Genomic DNA, 13,930 nt, shown 5'->3' with positions numbered 1-13,930 from the left:
CGCTCCCGCCAGTGCCAGTGTGAGCGCTCCCCACCCCTTTGCGCATGCGCAGGAGTGCTTGCATGCCCGCTCGCCTGCGTGCCCACCCCTTCTCGCAGGTGCTTGGGTGCTTGGGCACATGCATGAAGGGGTGGGGGAGCACTCACACCAGTGTTGGCATGCACATGCATGTGCAAAGCAGCTGTGGGGAGGGGAGTGCATGCAGGGGAGATGTGAGGTCTGTCTCTGCAGCCTGGTCTGGCTCAGGCCACAGACCGGCACAGGGCCACGGACCGGGGGTTCACGACCTCTGATCTACTCTACACTTCATCAGCTCACCAAACAGAACATAGGGAGGGATCTTACAGAAAGCCTTGCTAGAATGAAGGGACACTATTCTGACAGCACTATCCTCATCTACCAAGCTCACAGCATTATTCTTATATATATAAGTTTACTGTAGTCACATGATCCATACAAATATGCAAAGCCAATCAATACAAAAGAGAGAAAAAAACTAAAGCATATGCAGTGTTCAAACATCAGCAAGTAACACAGCCCTTCTGCGTACTGCAGCCAGGAAGAATTTAGCAACTTGAGCCATTATATGAATTCTAGTCTGACAGGCAGTCCACAACCAGCCACTTATCTGAGCAACCTTGAAATATTTGCAGCAGGGGGCAAATCAGATCACTCATAATTTGTTTATAAAACATACAGCGTAGGAGTATGTGATCACATTATTCAAAAAGGGAGAAACTTGCTTATTTTTGAATAATACGGATTAGAACAATTATTAATATTTGAAAGTAAACTAAAAGTAACAGTACTGACATGAAAATAATAAAATATCACAGCAAATAAAGCTGAGCACAGGATAATTTCTACTTAAGCTTTAAGAAACAAATACTTTGGTGAATCCTAAATAAATTGCAGGCCATATTATTCTGATTCTGTTGATCCTAAAGAATATAAAAATGCAAGAAGCTCCATATCTATATCTGTATGATATGTAAGCAATGTTTTAAAATGTCAAGAATGCTCCAAGTGACATACAAAAATAATTCAATAATGTAGCTATTTTACTCAGCGGTAGGATATTTCTCCACTGAAAGTTGATATTAGCAAAGGAATCCCCATACATGTGGCATTCCTTTACAGACAACTGCATTCAATGCACACATAAGGAGACAGGATGACATGGGCAAGCCCTATTTCTGCTCCAAACATAGAAATAGAATACACCTGACTAATAAGTGAGGACTTTTTGAGATACACTATATCTGTCTCTGGGCAACCCAGCACAAAATGGACATCAAGTTGTTTAATAATTTGTATGCTGTGACTTGTGTGCCTAAAATTCATTCTGTTCATGTACACTTAAGAATGAGGTGTTAATATGTTCTTGGCAAAGTGTTAGTAACAATGACGAGCTCTCAGGAGTTCCAGAGAGCCATTATAAATGCTATGATACATATTCAACTCAAATTATGTGCCTTTGTTAGGCACCTATGAGCCTTTGATGTAAAAGTATTAAATACTGAAATTATAACGTTTTTCAGAAAACTCCTATCCCCATGTAGTTACGATGTAGCATCAAATTGTCAACGTTAATCTGAAGAGGCATAGAAGATACAGTACTGTAGGATATAGAATACTGTATTTGCTAACAGCTATTAAGTTGCCAGTTGTTTTCCTTATCTCTAACATGGCATAAATTAATACGAGCAATGGTCTTCTGTGACTTTCAGCAAAAGGAGCAAATACTAAAAGTGTAGGAGCTTGGCCATACAAGCACAACATAGCACATACAGGATACACCAACACTTTTGCATCCTCCTTTACTAGCAAAAAAAGAGGAGAGACATGGCAGTGCTGCAGGTTAAACCACAGAAGCCTCTGTGCTGCGAGGTCAGAAGACCAGACATCGTAAGACTGAATCCACGTGACGGAGGGAGCTCCTATCACTTGTCCCAGCTCCTGCCAACCTAGCAATTTGAAAGCATGTAAATGCAAGTAGATAAATTGGGACCACCATGGTGGGAAGGTCACGGCATTCTGTGTCTAGTCGCGCTAGCCACGTGACTACGGAAATTGTCTATGGACAAACACTGGCTTTTACAGCTTGGAGATGGGGATGAGCACCACGCCCTAGAGTTGGACACGACTGGACTAAATGTCAAGAGGAACCTTTACCTTACTAGCAAAATGTGGTAAATTCAACAATAACCTTACAGTGAGCAGTTGCTCACCACCTGCTTACTTCAGAACTGCCTCTTTGGCAACATTTGGCAAGCATTTCTTGATACTGCTGCACTCATTTCTCTCTTTATCTTCTCCCACTACCGCTGTTTCTAACCAGAAAAGGAAAACATAACATTACCCATGACGTCACTCTCAGCAACAGCTGTAAATGCAATTCAGTACAAGAAGTAAACATGGTAATTGTAAAAGGACAATGAATAGCAGACATCAGTCCTAGTAAGCACTGGCATGCATACGTAAGCCTCCATTTGACTGCAACAGCCATAGGTTTTGATCAAGCCACAGCTCCCCATGGAAAAGTCTCCTGGTGAAGGGCCATAGCTTAGTGGTGGACCATATGTTTTGCATATGTTTTGTATCATCATGTCGATTGTCCTGTTCTATACTGTGGAGATGCACCTCCAACTTAGCTCATTTGTTATCAAGAGGATGTGCAAAAGACTTGTATTTCAGATTTAGATGTTCTAGGTGACACGGAGGGCAGGGGCACAACATCCACAGCGCTACTAATAGCCAATCAAATGAAAGTATTTTGCCAAAGTACTTGAAGGCAGTTGCTCAGTGCAAGGAGCTTTGCTGCTGGGCCCACAGAACTGAGCAAGAGAGTATCTATGTGCTTCAATGCATGAACTAAAAGCCTGTGGTAATCCAGATGCTGCTTTGCCACAATTTTCACAATTGCTTACCACTGGATATGCTAGATGGGATTTACGGGAGCTGCAATCCACCAGTATCTGAGGAACATGCCCTCAAAATCCACATACTCAGGCTTAAGCATGAGCAAGCTAGAACAGCACACAGGTAAGGAAGATATTGGTAGCAGGGGAAGAGAATGAATGAATGTTCATTATGCGCTCATGGCCTACTTCCAAAGCAGACTCCTATCTTGCATAGGAACCCAACAGAGACCTGGCTGTGCTCTGGAGTGAACATGCAGCCTATTATTTGGTGTTCTAATCTACAGCTTTGTGTAATGGGAGATACAGCAGATAAGGAAGTAAAAGGAGATTAGAAAGAAGGTCATCATAATCTGATACTGAACATAACTCAAGGTTAGCATAAACTGAAGCTGATTAACAAAGATTTTACAAATTACTGTTATGCTATATAGAGAAATTTTGCATTCAAGTTAGCAAAATCTATTCATTGTATTATTCAGAACTGTTTAAAACAGGTTTAAGGAGTAAAAGCAATGTCCTATTCAAAAAGAGCTAATAGAAAAAATATGAATTTTCTGGAAAACTCGAGCATCCTTAGTCAGTAAACACAACACCTTCTAGATTTTCATTTACTCAGCAAGTTTTCAAAAACTGTTAACGTTTTGCAAATATCTGGGACCAAAGTGGGCAACCACAGGGAATCTGATGGGCACACCCATCCTGTCTCCTCCTGCAACCATGTCCTTGGCAGGCTGTACACAGACCACAAGCTTGACAATTCACACTACTGATTTGGAAGCTTCGTTAACTGTCATTTCATTACCTACTATGAACTGAAAATTACCTATGCCAATGACATGATACTATCATTCTATCCTGAGGTGTTCATTTTAAATTGCATTCATGGTGTATTGATACAGCAAACAAACACGGCAGGTTTTATAAACACATATGGATTCATTATACAACTGCTGTGAAAGGAATCTGCACTATAAGAGAATATGAGACTAAATTAGCTGTCAGCAGTAACAGAGAAATACAACTTTAGGGAGCCACATGGAAGAAAATCCAAAAATCCAAAAAGTTCCAAAAATCTTAAATGTAACATAGAACACAACTATTACTTTATGCAGAAATTTTGTGTTAATTTTGCACTTCTGACCTTGAAAGGGCCTAAAATAAATTCCACAAAGTATTACAGTGCATTTCACCTTATATTATAATCAGCACTCAAGGAAAACATCAAAAGGTTTGTTGTCTCAAAAAGACACACTGCCTTCTGTGTCATCAAGTTACTTCTGGCTCACAGGAACTCTAACAAGGTTTTCAAGGCATGTGAGATATTTAAGCCATGTTTCTGCCCAAGCCACCCAACTAGTGAGTTTCAATGGCCAAGCAGGAATTGGAACTGAGGGCTCTTAAATCCTGGTCCAACACTTTTATCTATGACACCACCCTCACTCTCAGTGAGACATGCCATATTGTTGAACAACTTTAATCAAATTTATTCCTTCTCCTATAGTCTAAGGCAAGGGTCATCAACCCCGGATCCGTGGCCCGGTGCCGGTCCGTGGGCTTGCCGGAAATGGGCTGCGGTTATGGATCTCCAGCCCCCCACACGGAGCTTTTTCCCCCCAGCCGGTCCACAATCCCAAAAAGATTGTGGGCCGCTGGACTAAGGAACAGGGAGACAGTCAAACAAAATCATCTCAACTCAAGTGTCCAGAGGTTTAAGTAACTGAATTCACATTCTTTCATTGGGACAGTAGGGTTGTTGCGAATGGATTCTTTTCCTTTGCCCTACCTCTACGGTAGTGGATAGTGTGCTTTCCAAAAACATTGGCTTGATAATCCCAAAGTAGTTCTCTTCTACCCTCAATCAAAAAGAATCGCTAATGTTTATTGCTTTTTAGAATAGTGATTTTTGGACTCAAGAATGAGATAATAAAGGAATGTAATAGCATTTTGAAACACAGACCTTTCTACTGAGATGCTCTGCACAAGGAATACATAGTCTATATGGAAAGGTAGTTTCAGCACTTTAGGATTTGTCTGCCTATATTACAGTATTATCCAATCTGGTGTTCTCTAATGTATGGAGGATTTTAATTAACTAGATAAACTGAATGACAACAGCAAACCAACAGTGAGACTGCCAGCTGATTTTAGGAGAGGCTGGGCTGTCAAAACTAAGTATCCCACCCCTAAATTGTGCCATGTCCAGATCCCACGATTTGTAACCAAACACCTGGAGATGTATTATGAAACTTGCTATCATAATACCCATTTTGAACAAACCCTACACAAGCAAGCTGTAATAGCCTTGTTCTCTACTCATATTTTATCTTCTATATCTACTGAACATGACACTAAAAATAATGTCCACAGCTTGCCAAGAGATGGCTGATCAACTGAACCAAAGGTTCTTGGTGCATCTAAAGCCCTGCTATCAACCTCAGCCCCTTGGTGGGAAACTACCTATTGCTCAGGTGTGCTTATAGCTGCCTCTCAAACTGGACAGAATGGGGAAGCCCAGGACAGTTTAAAATGGGATATATAGAGAGCTTGGACCAGGCTCTGCAAAGGTCACTTTTATGCTATGGTTGCTCCAAAAAAGGAGCAAGCTGCTCAGCCTTGCACCTCAAAGACAACATCACTTACCATCATCTAAGGTGATGTCTTGCAGCCCCATTGCCTGAAAATTCAACTCCCGATCTTCAGGTTCAGGTTTAATGCTAACAGTTGAGCCCTCTGATGAAAATGGAGATGTGTCACATATGTTATGATGCATCAAAGATGAAGTTGCAGCAATTCCTCCCAAACTTGGGCTATGCGCCTGTGGGGACTGTTGTCCAGAGTGACTAACACCAGCCGGAGGAGGAGAGGAGGCAGGTCCTGAGCTAGGAGTCTGGTAAGGCAAAGGCTGCAATTGAGGAGAAGATGGCCCAGATCGTGGTGAATGGACCAAAGAATGAGAAGATTTGGGTGATGGTGATGAAGTGTTACCTGGATTTGAAGGATGGTACGTGACTTGCTGCAACTGCGTAGAAGAAAGTCCAAGAGGCTGAGAAACTGCAGAAGGAACTGAACTTTGTTGAGGATTTGCACAATGGTACCCCATTAACTGCAGATGAGGTGACGACTGTCTTGATTGAGCTGGGTGTGCTGATGGATGATGCCCCCCTGTTGCAGCTGAAGTAGACACAGAACCTGGATTTGAAGAATGATACGGCATAGATGGTAGAGGCTGGCAGCTAAGGTTTATCAACGGAGGTAGAGCTGCATCTTGATGAAATGAAATTGTATCATATCCTTGGCTGGAGGAGGCAGAGTTCATGGGAAGACCAGATTGTCCGTTAAACATAATATTAGATTGCATAGACTGGTAGGAAGGCCTTGCAGAAGATGCTGATGTTACCTGAAAAGACTGGTGGACTACAGCTGGGGACATAACAGGATGCTCTTCACCTGGACTAATGCTTCTACCATGGATGTGTGACAACGGGGATACTGCTGAGGGTGCCATTGGTGTATATGTCTGCTGAACAGGGCAGACAAGGCTCCTGGGTGATGTAGAAAGTAAACTGTCATGTGAGAGCCCTGGGTCTGGGGAAGGCAGCTGAGTTTGAAGAGAAGGGAGTCCTTTAACAGTTGTGCAATGAGTCAGGGATAATGATGGAACCGAAGACAAATCCATTTCATCTCTGTTCTCTTGTTTCAGTACAACTGTTCAGGAAAAAAAGATCATTTAAAACTCACAGATAAAATGATGTACAATACATTTGGATAATGTAAAATACTACATTACTCTAAATCAGAATACTGTTAGAACTACAACAATTTATGCTCAGGATAGAAGAGCCTGGAATGTGGACTGCATCAATTACTATGCATACAAGATACTGTCTCCAACCTGCATCCTACCTTGCTGTCCTAAATATATTCCTAATTCACTTGTTGTCTTGGTAAGTATTCTAATTGTAAACAGTTCTGAGAATTAAACATAGCTGAAAAATGCTGAAGTAATTTCTGGACCATCTAGATACCCAGACAAGAATTCATCCTCATTATAGGGCACCAGAATTTCTGCAGAACAAAGAAGCTTACAAGTTGTTTTAGGAACCGGGGGGGGGGGGGGGACAGAACAAACAAATATACACATTCACACACACACACACCACATAATAATGCGTGCCATCTTAAAATTTGTAAGCCTGATTTTTGTAAGAGTCCAAAACATCATTTTGTTGTTATTCTGTAGACTCCACATCAACAAGCATGACAAAATGAGGTAAAATGCTTTCGAATTTCAGCTAACATTCTATTTTAGAAATGTACATAGTTATTACAGCTCAGGAGTGGAAAACTAGGGTGAATCTGGGAATCATTTCTTCCCTCTTCTGGACCTTGAAAGGTTGTGCACCCCAATACTCTGCATTTTATATGTTCTATTTATTTCATTTCTTTTTTTAATCTTTATTTTATTAAATGAAAACATATTGTAAGAAACAAAAGAACAACAAACTGAACAAACAAATAAATAAAATACAATAATTATACACAAACAAAATTGAAACAAAGTGTTCCACCCCCACCGGAACCAATGGAGAACTACACTTTTTTCTTTATTTCAAGGATTCCCATTCCCCTTCCAAAACTGTAACGTTTCTTGCGATGCTGCTCTTCCCTTCCACTTTATTAATGCATGATCAATAAAATCCCCCCAAATTTCTACAAAAGTATGCCTTTTAAGCACTTCTTCTTTTACTTTAATATTTATTTCATTTCCAGATCACCTTTCTCTAGGTGAGGGGATCCCAAGGCAACAAATGATCTCCAACAAAGTGACTGATCTGCTACCTCAATTTTTGAATATTTTGAGGCCTCAAGAAAGACCAAGGAGGGAATCTAAAACAGTCAGTAAATAGCCAGACTTGCCACAAAAGTTTTCTGTGTGTATGACTGGTCTCCTTTTTCCCTGAATTTTTTAATCTTGTGGAGTAGGGAACACTCCTATGGACCACATTCTGATCAACAGTTATAGACATTACGAGTATATAATATAAAATTGTATTTGAAATGACACATACATATACCTATGTAAGCTGAATAAAGTTAGATTGAAAGGGACATAAACCATAAGTGAGAACAAAGTGACAATACTGTATTTCCAATCAGTATTTTATTCAGCAGAAACCATATTTGCTTTGCAAATGTTACTAAGTCCTTTTTCTTTCTAGAAATAATTTATGCAACATGCCCTCTGAAGGGATCTTATTCTGTAGATTATAGACATTTTGTCCCAAATATGAAACTGGTGAAACTGGAGGAACTACTTTATTTCTGCCAATTACTACAGATGCACCCCTAGATATCCATAACTCAGGCCTATAAAAAGCCTTAGTGTAGACACAAATACCTGAAAAGTTTTATAGTTGAAAGTAGATTTATTATCCAGCCAGATAAACCATTTCTTTTCTGTCATGCCTTTTCAACAGCAATTAAAGCTTTCAGAATATTGCTGGCTGCATGTTACACACCCTTTCCATCTCATTATCCAAAACTGCAGCATTGGAAAAAGCCTCAAAATTCAATTTAAGCTTTTTTTTTCTCAAGATGCCCAAATCTCATTGTAACAAAAAAAATACAAACAAACAAAAAAAAAACCATGGAGAGTATGATCACGTTCATGGCCCACAGATATATGTAACATAGAATATTTTAAATATCACTCATGATTTGTACCCAAAAGGTTATTTATACCTGGAGTGTAAGTAAAACGTTGAGACTGGCTTTTTTTCCTCTTGCCATTGCAAACATAGAACTGCACCTGGACTGCAGACGTAATTGCTTTGTTGTGATATGGAGGAACTTCAAGAACAATTGTAGACTGAAGGAAAATGAATAAAGGTACATATTAAAGGCAATGCATCCTCTTCTATGTAAGCTACCTCACCATACAAAGTCATCTGCAAAGCATATTCTTTGGCTCCTAAAGCTTTGTGGGGTTATTTTGAAGAACAGCCTTCCCCTGGAAATGTCAACAAACTCCACTGTCTCATTCCCATTGTTTTTCTTGTATCCTTGGGAAATCCACACAAAGACCCCAATAAGATTTTCACTGCCTACAGCTGTATGATGCACAATTGCGTCCACGTCGGTGGACATAATGTATTTCAAATATGCAAAAAAGTTCAGACTTTCAGGAATCTAGACATACAAATCTGGACATCTAGGTCACTGATATGTTGCAGTCCAAACATCAAATAGCCTGGAGATGACTGGTATCTAGTTGCTGAAAAAAAGCAAGCACAAAGTGACTATCATACTTCTTCTCAATTGTGCTTATAACAGGCCTCAGGGTCACTACTTCAGTTCTTCTTTCTACATAATTATTGCATTTGTCAACCTCTCCTCCTCCACACTATTCTGTGTCATTGATACCATGACACCTATGAATAAAGTAAAAGAAAGTATTAGTCAGGGTGCTCTAGGGCATTGCTTCAAAATTTCTTTCAATGCTGCAGCTTTGTTCTGAAATATATAAAACAGCACTAAGACGCTAGTGCCTTCTCCCTGCCGCTCCTCAGAAAGAAAACACTACTTTGTCCTACATTAAGACAGAGACCCACGTGTGCACTTGTCGTCACGTCTGTACCAGGAGTGGGTGAGGAGGACAATTTTTCCTGGGCCAGGGCCCTTCATAGATTGCATCAGTCTTTATAGACAAACTCACATTAACTCACTGATCTTCTGCTCAAACAAAGGGGGACACCTTTGCTGTAAGGAATTTTGCACCAGAATGCTCTTGGAAGCAATAATTCTCATTTTTTTTTAATCTCATAATTTTGGAGGGGAAGAAAGAGGTGCAAATGGCCTGGGAGGTACAAAAGAGTCCTGAAGCAAATATGGCCCACAGACTCATTTTAGCACCAGGTGCAAAGGTTGTGTTTCTCACTCCCATTTACACAGAGCAGCAGTGCTTCTCCACACATCACAATCTCTGCCAGCCCTGCCTGCATATGGCAAGAGATCAACCTAACGCCACCTATATGTACTGAGCAACAGTCCTTACTAAGTTAACAACAACACTCACTAGAGAAAAGGGTCTGTGCCAGAGATCATGAAGCAGCCCCTGAAGGATCTAAGGCCAGGAAAACAGCCTGTGGAGCTTGCCCACTTTGGTGTAAACAGGCTAAGGAAGGTGAAAACATACTCTGAATTTATGTAAGGCATCCTCTTTCAAGAGGTGTCAATTTCTTACTGCTACTTCATATCTTTCAGAATGATCAGGGAGGCTTCAATTCTGGCCCCGCTCAATGAAGTAAAGCCTTGGAGGTTGAGAGGTGGGCAGAAAAAACACAGATCAAAATGCACCAGCAAGGATGTGAACTTTCTTCTCACTGGCAGATGCAGATCTAAAGCCACTCCTCCAAGATAAGCCCTAGGCAAATGAGCTGGGTACTAAGTCCTAGTCCTACACTTTGCAAACCAACTGATAGGACAACCAGTAAATTGGCTTTAAAAATTATCTTCATACTAGTGAGCAGCAAAAATTAGTTTCTGCTAAGCTAATTACACAACAGAAATATAAGAAACAACCTAAAATAATTTCCTACTTTTAAAAGAATTCTCACCTCTTGACTCCTTTCCCTAATTATTTTTCCTTCCACTTCCCACTGAGGCCGTCCATCTGTCAAGACATAAGTTTTAGTAGAGTATGTTACTGAAAAGTTAAATATGACACAGGCCATCAAATTATTTACTAGTAGTTACCATTTTAAAATTAAAAGGCTTCTCTCATTGCAGAACAGCCTCTACATTTATGCTACACATTGCAAAATCATCTTGATCAAAAGCATCTGCCCAAGATTTGTAAATGCTAGCAACAGTCCAAAGAGGGACATTGCATACATAAAATGTAGGAATGAGAGAGAAATTGGAAAGGAAAGGTTTAATTCATAGAACATGCCGGTGGAAGGGCAGAATATTTTCCATAAAAAATAGGCAATGTGAAGGCTGAAATCCTTTTGCTTAGAGTAGTAAGACACAAATCCCCACTGAATCAGTGGGGATTTGGCGACTCAACTCTTTTGTAAGTGCCATTGTTTCAATGGACCTACTCTCACTTCTATTTACTATACTAAGCAAGAGGATTTCAGCCACTTGAAAAGAGCACTTTCAGAGGTGGGAAACCTGGAGCAGTACTAGGATGTCAGAAATATCAATCCCAAAAGGCAGAGGAAAATCAAGCAAAATGTGACAACTCAACATGGGAATGATTCTGCACCAACAGAAAGAAATTAAGCTTTATAAATAGCAAATCAGATACTGCTCTACATCAGCCATTCCCAATGGTGGCCCATATGGCCCTTTGGGGGCCCTGGCACATTTGAACTGACTGAAAAATATAAGAAATTTCTGAAAGGTATCTGTTTCTGTTGTATCCTTGTTTGACAGCCCTGTAACCTGAGAAGAGCTCCTAAAAGGGCTGGAGGGGGTTGAGAATGGCTGCTATACCCTAATTGCAGTCACAATTCAGATGAAAAAAAATATGTCCAATAGTTCTCCAGTTGTAACAAAAAGACACAGAGGGTGACAACAGGTATCACGACTAGAATTCTCTCTCCACTCATGTTTCAGTACCAAGTATCTTCTTGTGCAACAGACAACACAATGCTTAGCTACAACACATAGACCTTTGGTAGTATCACATCAATCCTAGAATTAAATGATTATAAATATCTGAAAGAGAATAACTTACCTTGCCCCTTTTCGAGAAATATTATTTTTGATTCTGGAATGAAGTTAGACCCTGTAACAACCATTTCATGGCCTCCATTTACTGAGCAACTATTGATGCTGTATTTCTCTATCTGAGGAAGTTCTTGAGCCGATCTCTGAGCTTTGTGAAAAAGATATAGAAAAATATTAAGCACGCTGGAATAATGGCCATTCAAGTAAAGCACTGAAAGCCTTAAGTGATTCAAATTTGTATTTGAATAATTTTACATATTAACTGTGGATAAGTAACCACTCTCCTCAAAGAAAGGAAAACAGTTCAGACCTGTATGCAACTATATGTTTTATACATATACATACATGCAACAACTATGTTTTATACTGAGGGAGGATATGTGCATGCATATGTGATGGCACATCTTTCACACAAATGCATGCAGCTTTTCAACCCCATTCCCAATAGTAGCTGCATTAGCAATATTTCACATTGATTATTATCTGCTTTGTAGATGATTAGCTGCATAATATTTTGAGGCTTAATTTCAACAATTTAGCCCATAACACACATTACCAGTGGCCCTTGTTGTAACTCTTCATGTTCCTAAATGATTGTTGTCTAAGCTATTTTCAAATCACACTGTGCCTTCTAGGAAAATCAAGTACGTACTACACTAGAACCAATTTTGGTAAAGATGCAATCTTCAAAATTAAATTGGATATGACTCCCTTATTAAATACATAGAACATGGTTTTAGCAAGAAATGTACATTTTAAAAAATTCTTCTTTATGCAAGAAATGTACATCTGATACTTACAAATATTTATTTGCTCACATTTTGTATTCAAGCTGTAATAGTATAGATATTCTATACCATGAATTTGGCGTGTGTGAAAAATGTCATTCAATATTTACACTCAACCTTTTCCTCCCAGTCCAAAGCAGCTGACAAGCACAAATACAAAATATCAAAATAACAGTCCATACAGGTCCAGTGGCTAGAATCCTATTACAGTGGTGCCTCGCATAACGTTTTTAATTGGTTCCAAAAAAAAAAACCTTATGCGAAAAAAACTTTATGCGAAACACCATTTCCCATAGAGATGCATTGGAAACCGGTTAATCCGTTCCAATAGGCACGGATTGCCGTCCTTAAGCGAAAAAACCCATAGGAAACATCGTTAAATGATACAATGTATCCTCCATTGGAATGTATTGTAGCTGACTCAATAGGTTTCAATGGCTTTGCGAAGTCAATTTTTGCAAAATTAAGTGTGTCATAAAAGGGTCAAAAATGGTTTTAAATGCTTGGATTAGCTTCTGCACCCTCTAAAACGGATGCAAAAGTTAATTTGGCTTTGATCTGACTTTTCGTTAATTAATGGTGAATTTTTTTCCCCCAACTTTTGACAGCTGTCAAAATGTGACAGCTCCATTAATTCCTATGGGGGAAGAATAAATTCACAAAAAATTAATGAAGACTCAGCAACTGTTCTAAATTCTTGGGTTCGTTAGAGGACCCCCTAAGTTGTGTGCAAACCTGATTTGGCTTTGATCTGAACTTTCGTTAATTTTTTGTAAATTGTTTTCTCCCCCATAGGAAAGCATGGAGCTGTCAGATTTTGACAGGTCCATTGGTTCCTATGGGCCAAAAAACAAAAATTCACAAAAAAATTAACGAAACGTCAGATCAAAGCCAAATCAGGTTTGCACATGACTTAAGGGGTCCTCTAACGAATCCAAGCATTTAGAACCGTTTTGGACCCTTCTAAGACACTTTTTAAATTGAAAACAAAAAAAACGTTAAGCGAAGCAGGGGACCTAAAACCAAAAACGTTAAGCGAAGCATGGTCCCAAAAACGCTATGCGAAAATCGCCCATAGGGAAAAACGTTATACGAAGCACAATCTGCCTCTGAAAAAATAAACGTTAAGCGAAAAAAACGTTAAACGAAGCAAACGTTAAGCGAGGCACCACTGTAGTTATGCCCACCAACTAACTCCACTGGTATATATTTCATTCATAAATTAGAGCAAGTTTATAAGTAAGTGTATCTTTTATAAATCAGCATATCACACACCAGCTGCTTAACTCCATGTGTGATAGCAAATGCCTAGAGTAGCCTTTTAACATATGGCAATTTGTTCATGTAATGTACACTGATGGAGTTACACTGATACATATATAACAAGGTTTTCAGCCAACAAAGCAATTCAATATAATACCAAACGCATCATGAAGAAAATGAGTTACATATCCAAAATATAACTAGTGGTAGACTAACCCA

The 13,930-nt window shown here is 39.5% G+C and overlaps 1 protein-coding gene across 2 annotated transcripts in view; it reads right to left on the bottom strand.

Moving 5' to 3' along the window:
* NFATC3 (nuclear factor of activated T cells 3) overlaps nucleotides 1-13,930 on the bottom strand; it is a 62,819-nt gene that overhangs the window by 9,296 nt on the left and 39,593 nt on the right. Inside the window, exons 6-9 of one of the 2 annotated variants that reach the window (XM_072980643.2) lie at nucleotides 11,668-11,808; nucleotides 10,541-10,596; nucleotides 8,667-8,793; nucleotides 5,910-6,629 (exon numbers count right to left, since the gene is read on the bottom strand). In XM_072980643.2, coding sequence (XP_072836744.2) covers nucleotides 5,910-6,629; nucleotides 8,667-8,793; nucleotides 10,541-10,596; nucleotides 11,668-11,808 — 1,044 coding nt within the window. Of the gene's footprint in view, nucleotides 1-5,564; nucleotides 6,630-8,666; nucleotides 8,794-10,540; nucleotides 10,597-11,667; nucleotides 11,809-13,930 lie in introns of both variants that reach the window. The other variant, XM_072980642.2, reaches the window with a different exon arrangement.

This window comes from Pogona vitticeps, chromosome 10 (assembly GCF_051106095.1).
Source record: "Pogona vitticeps strain Pit_001003342236 chromosome 10, PviZW2.1, whole genome shotgun sequence".
In the NCBI taxonomy this organism is placed as follows: Eukaryota; Metazoa; Chordata; class Lepidosauria; order Squamata; family Agamidae; genus Pogona; species Pogona vitticeps.
The sequence above is the reverse complement of the archived record's forward strand: the minus strand, read 5'-3'. Positions and strand labels throughout refer to the sequence as shown.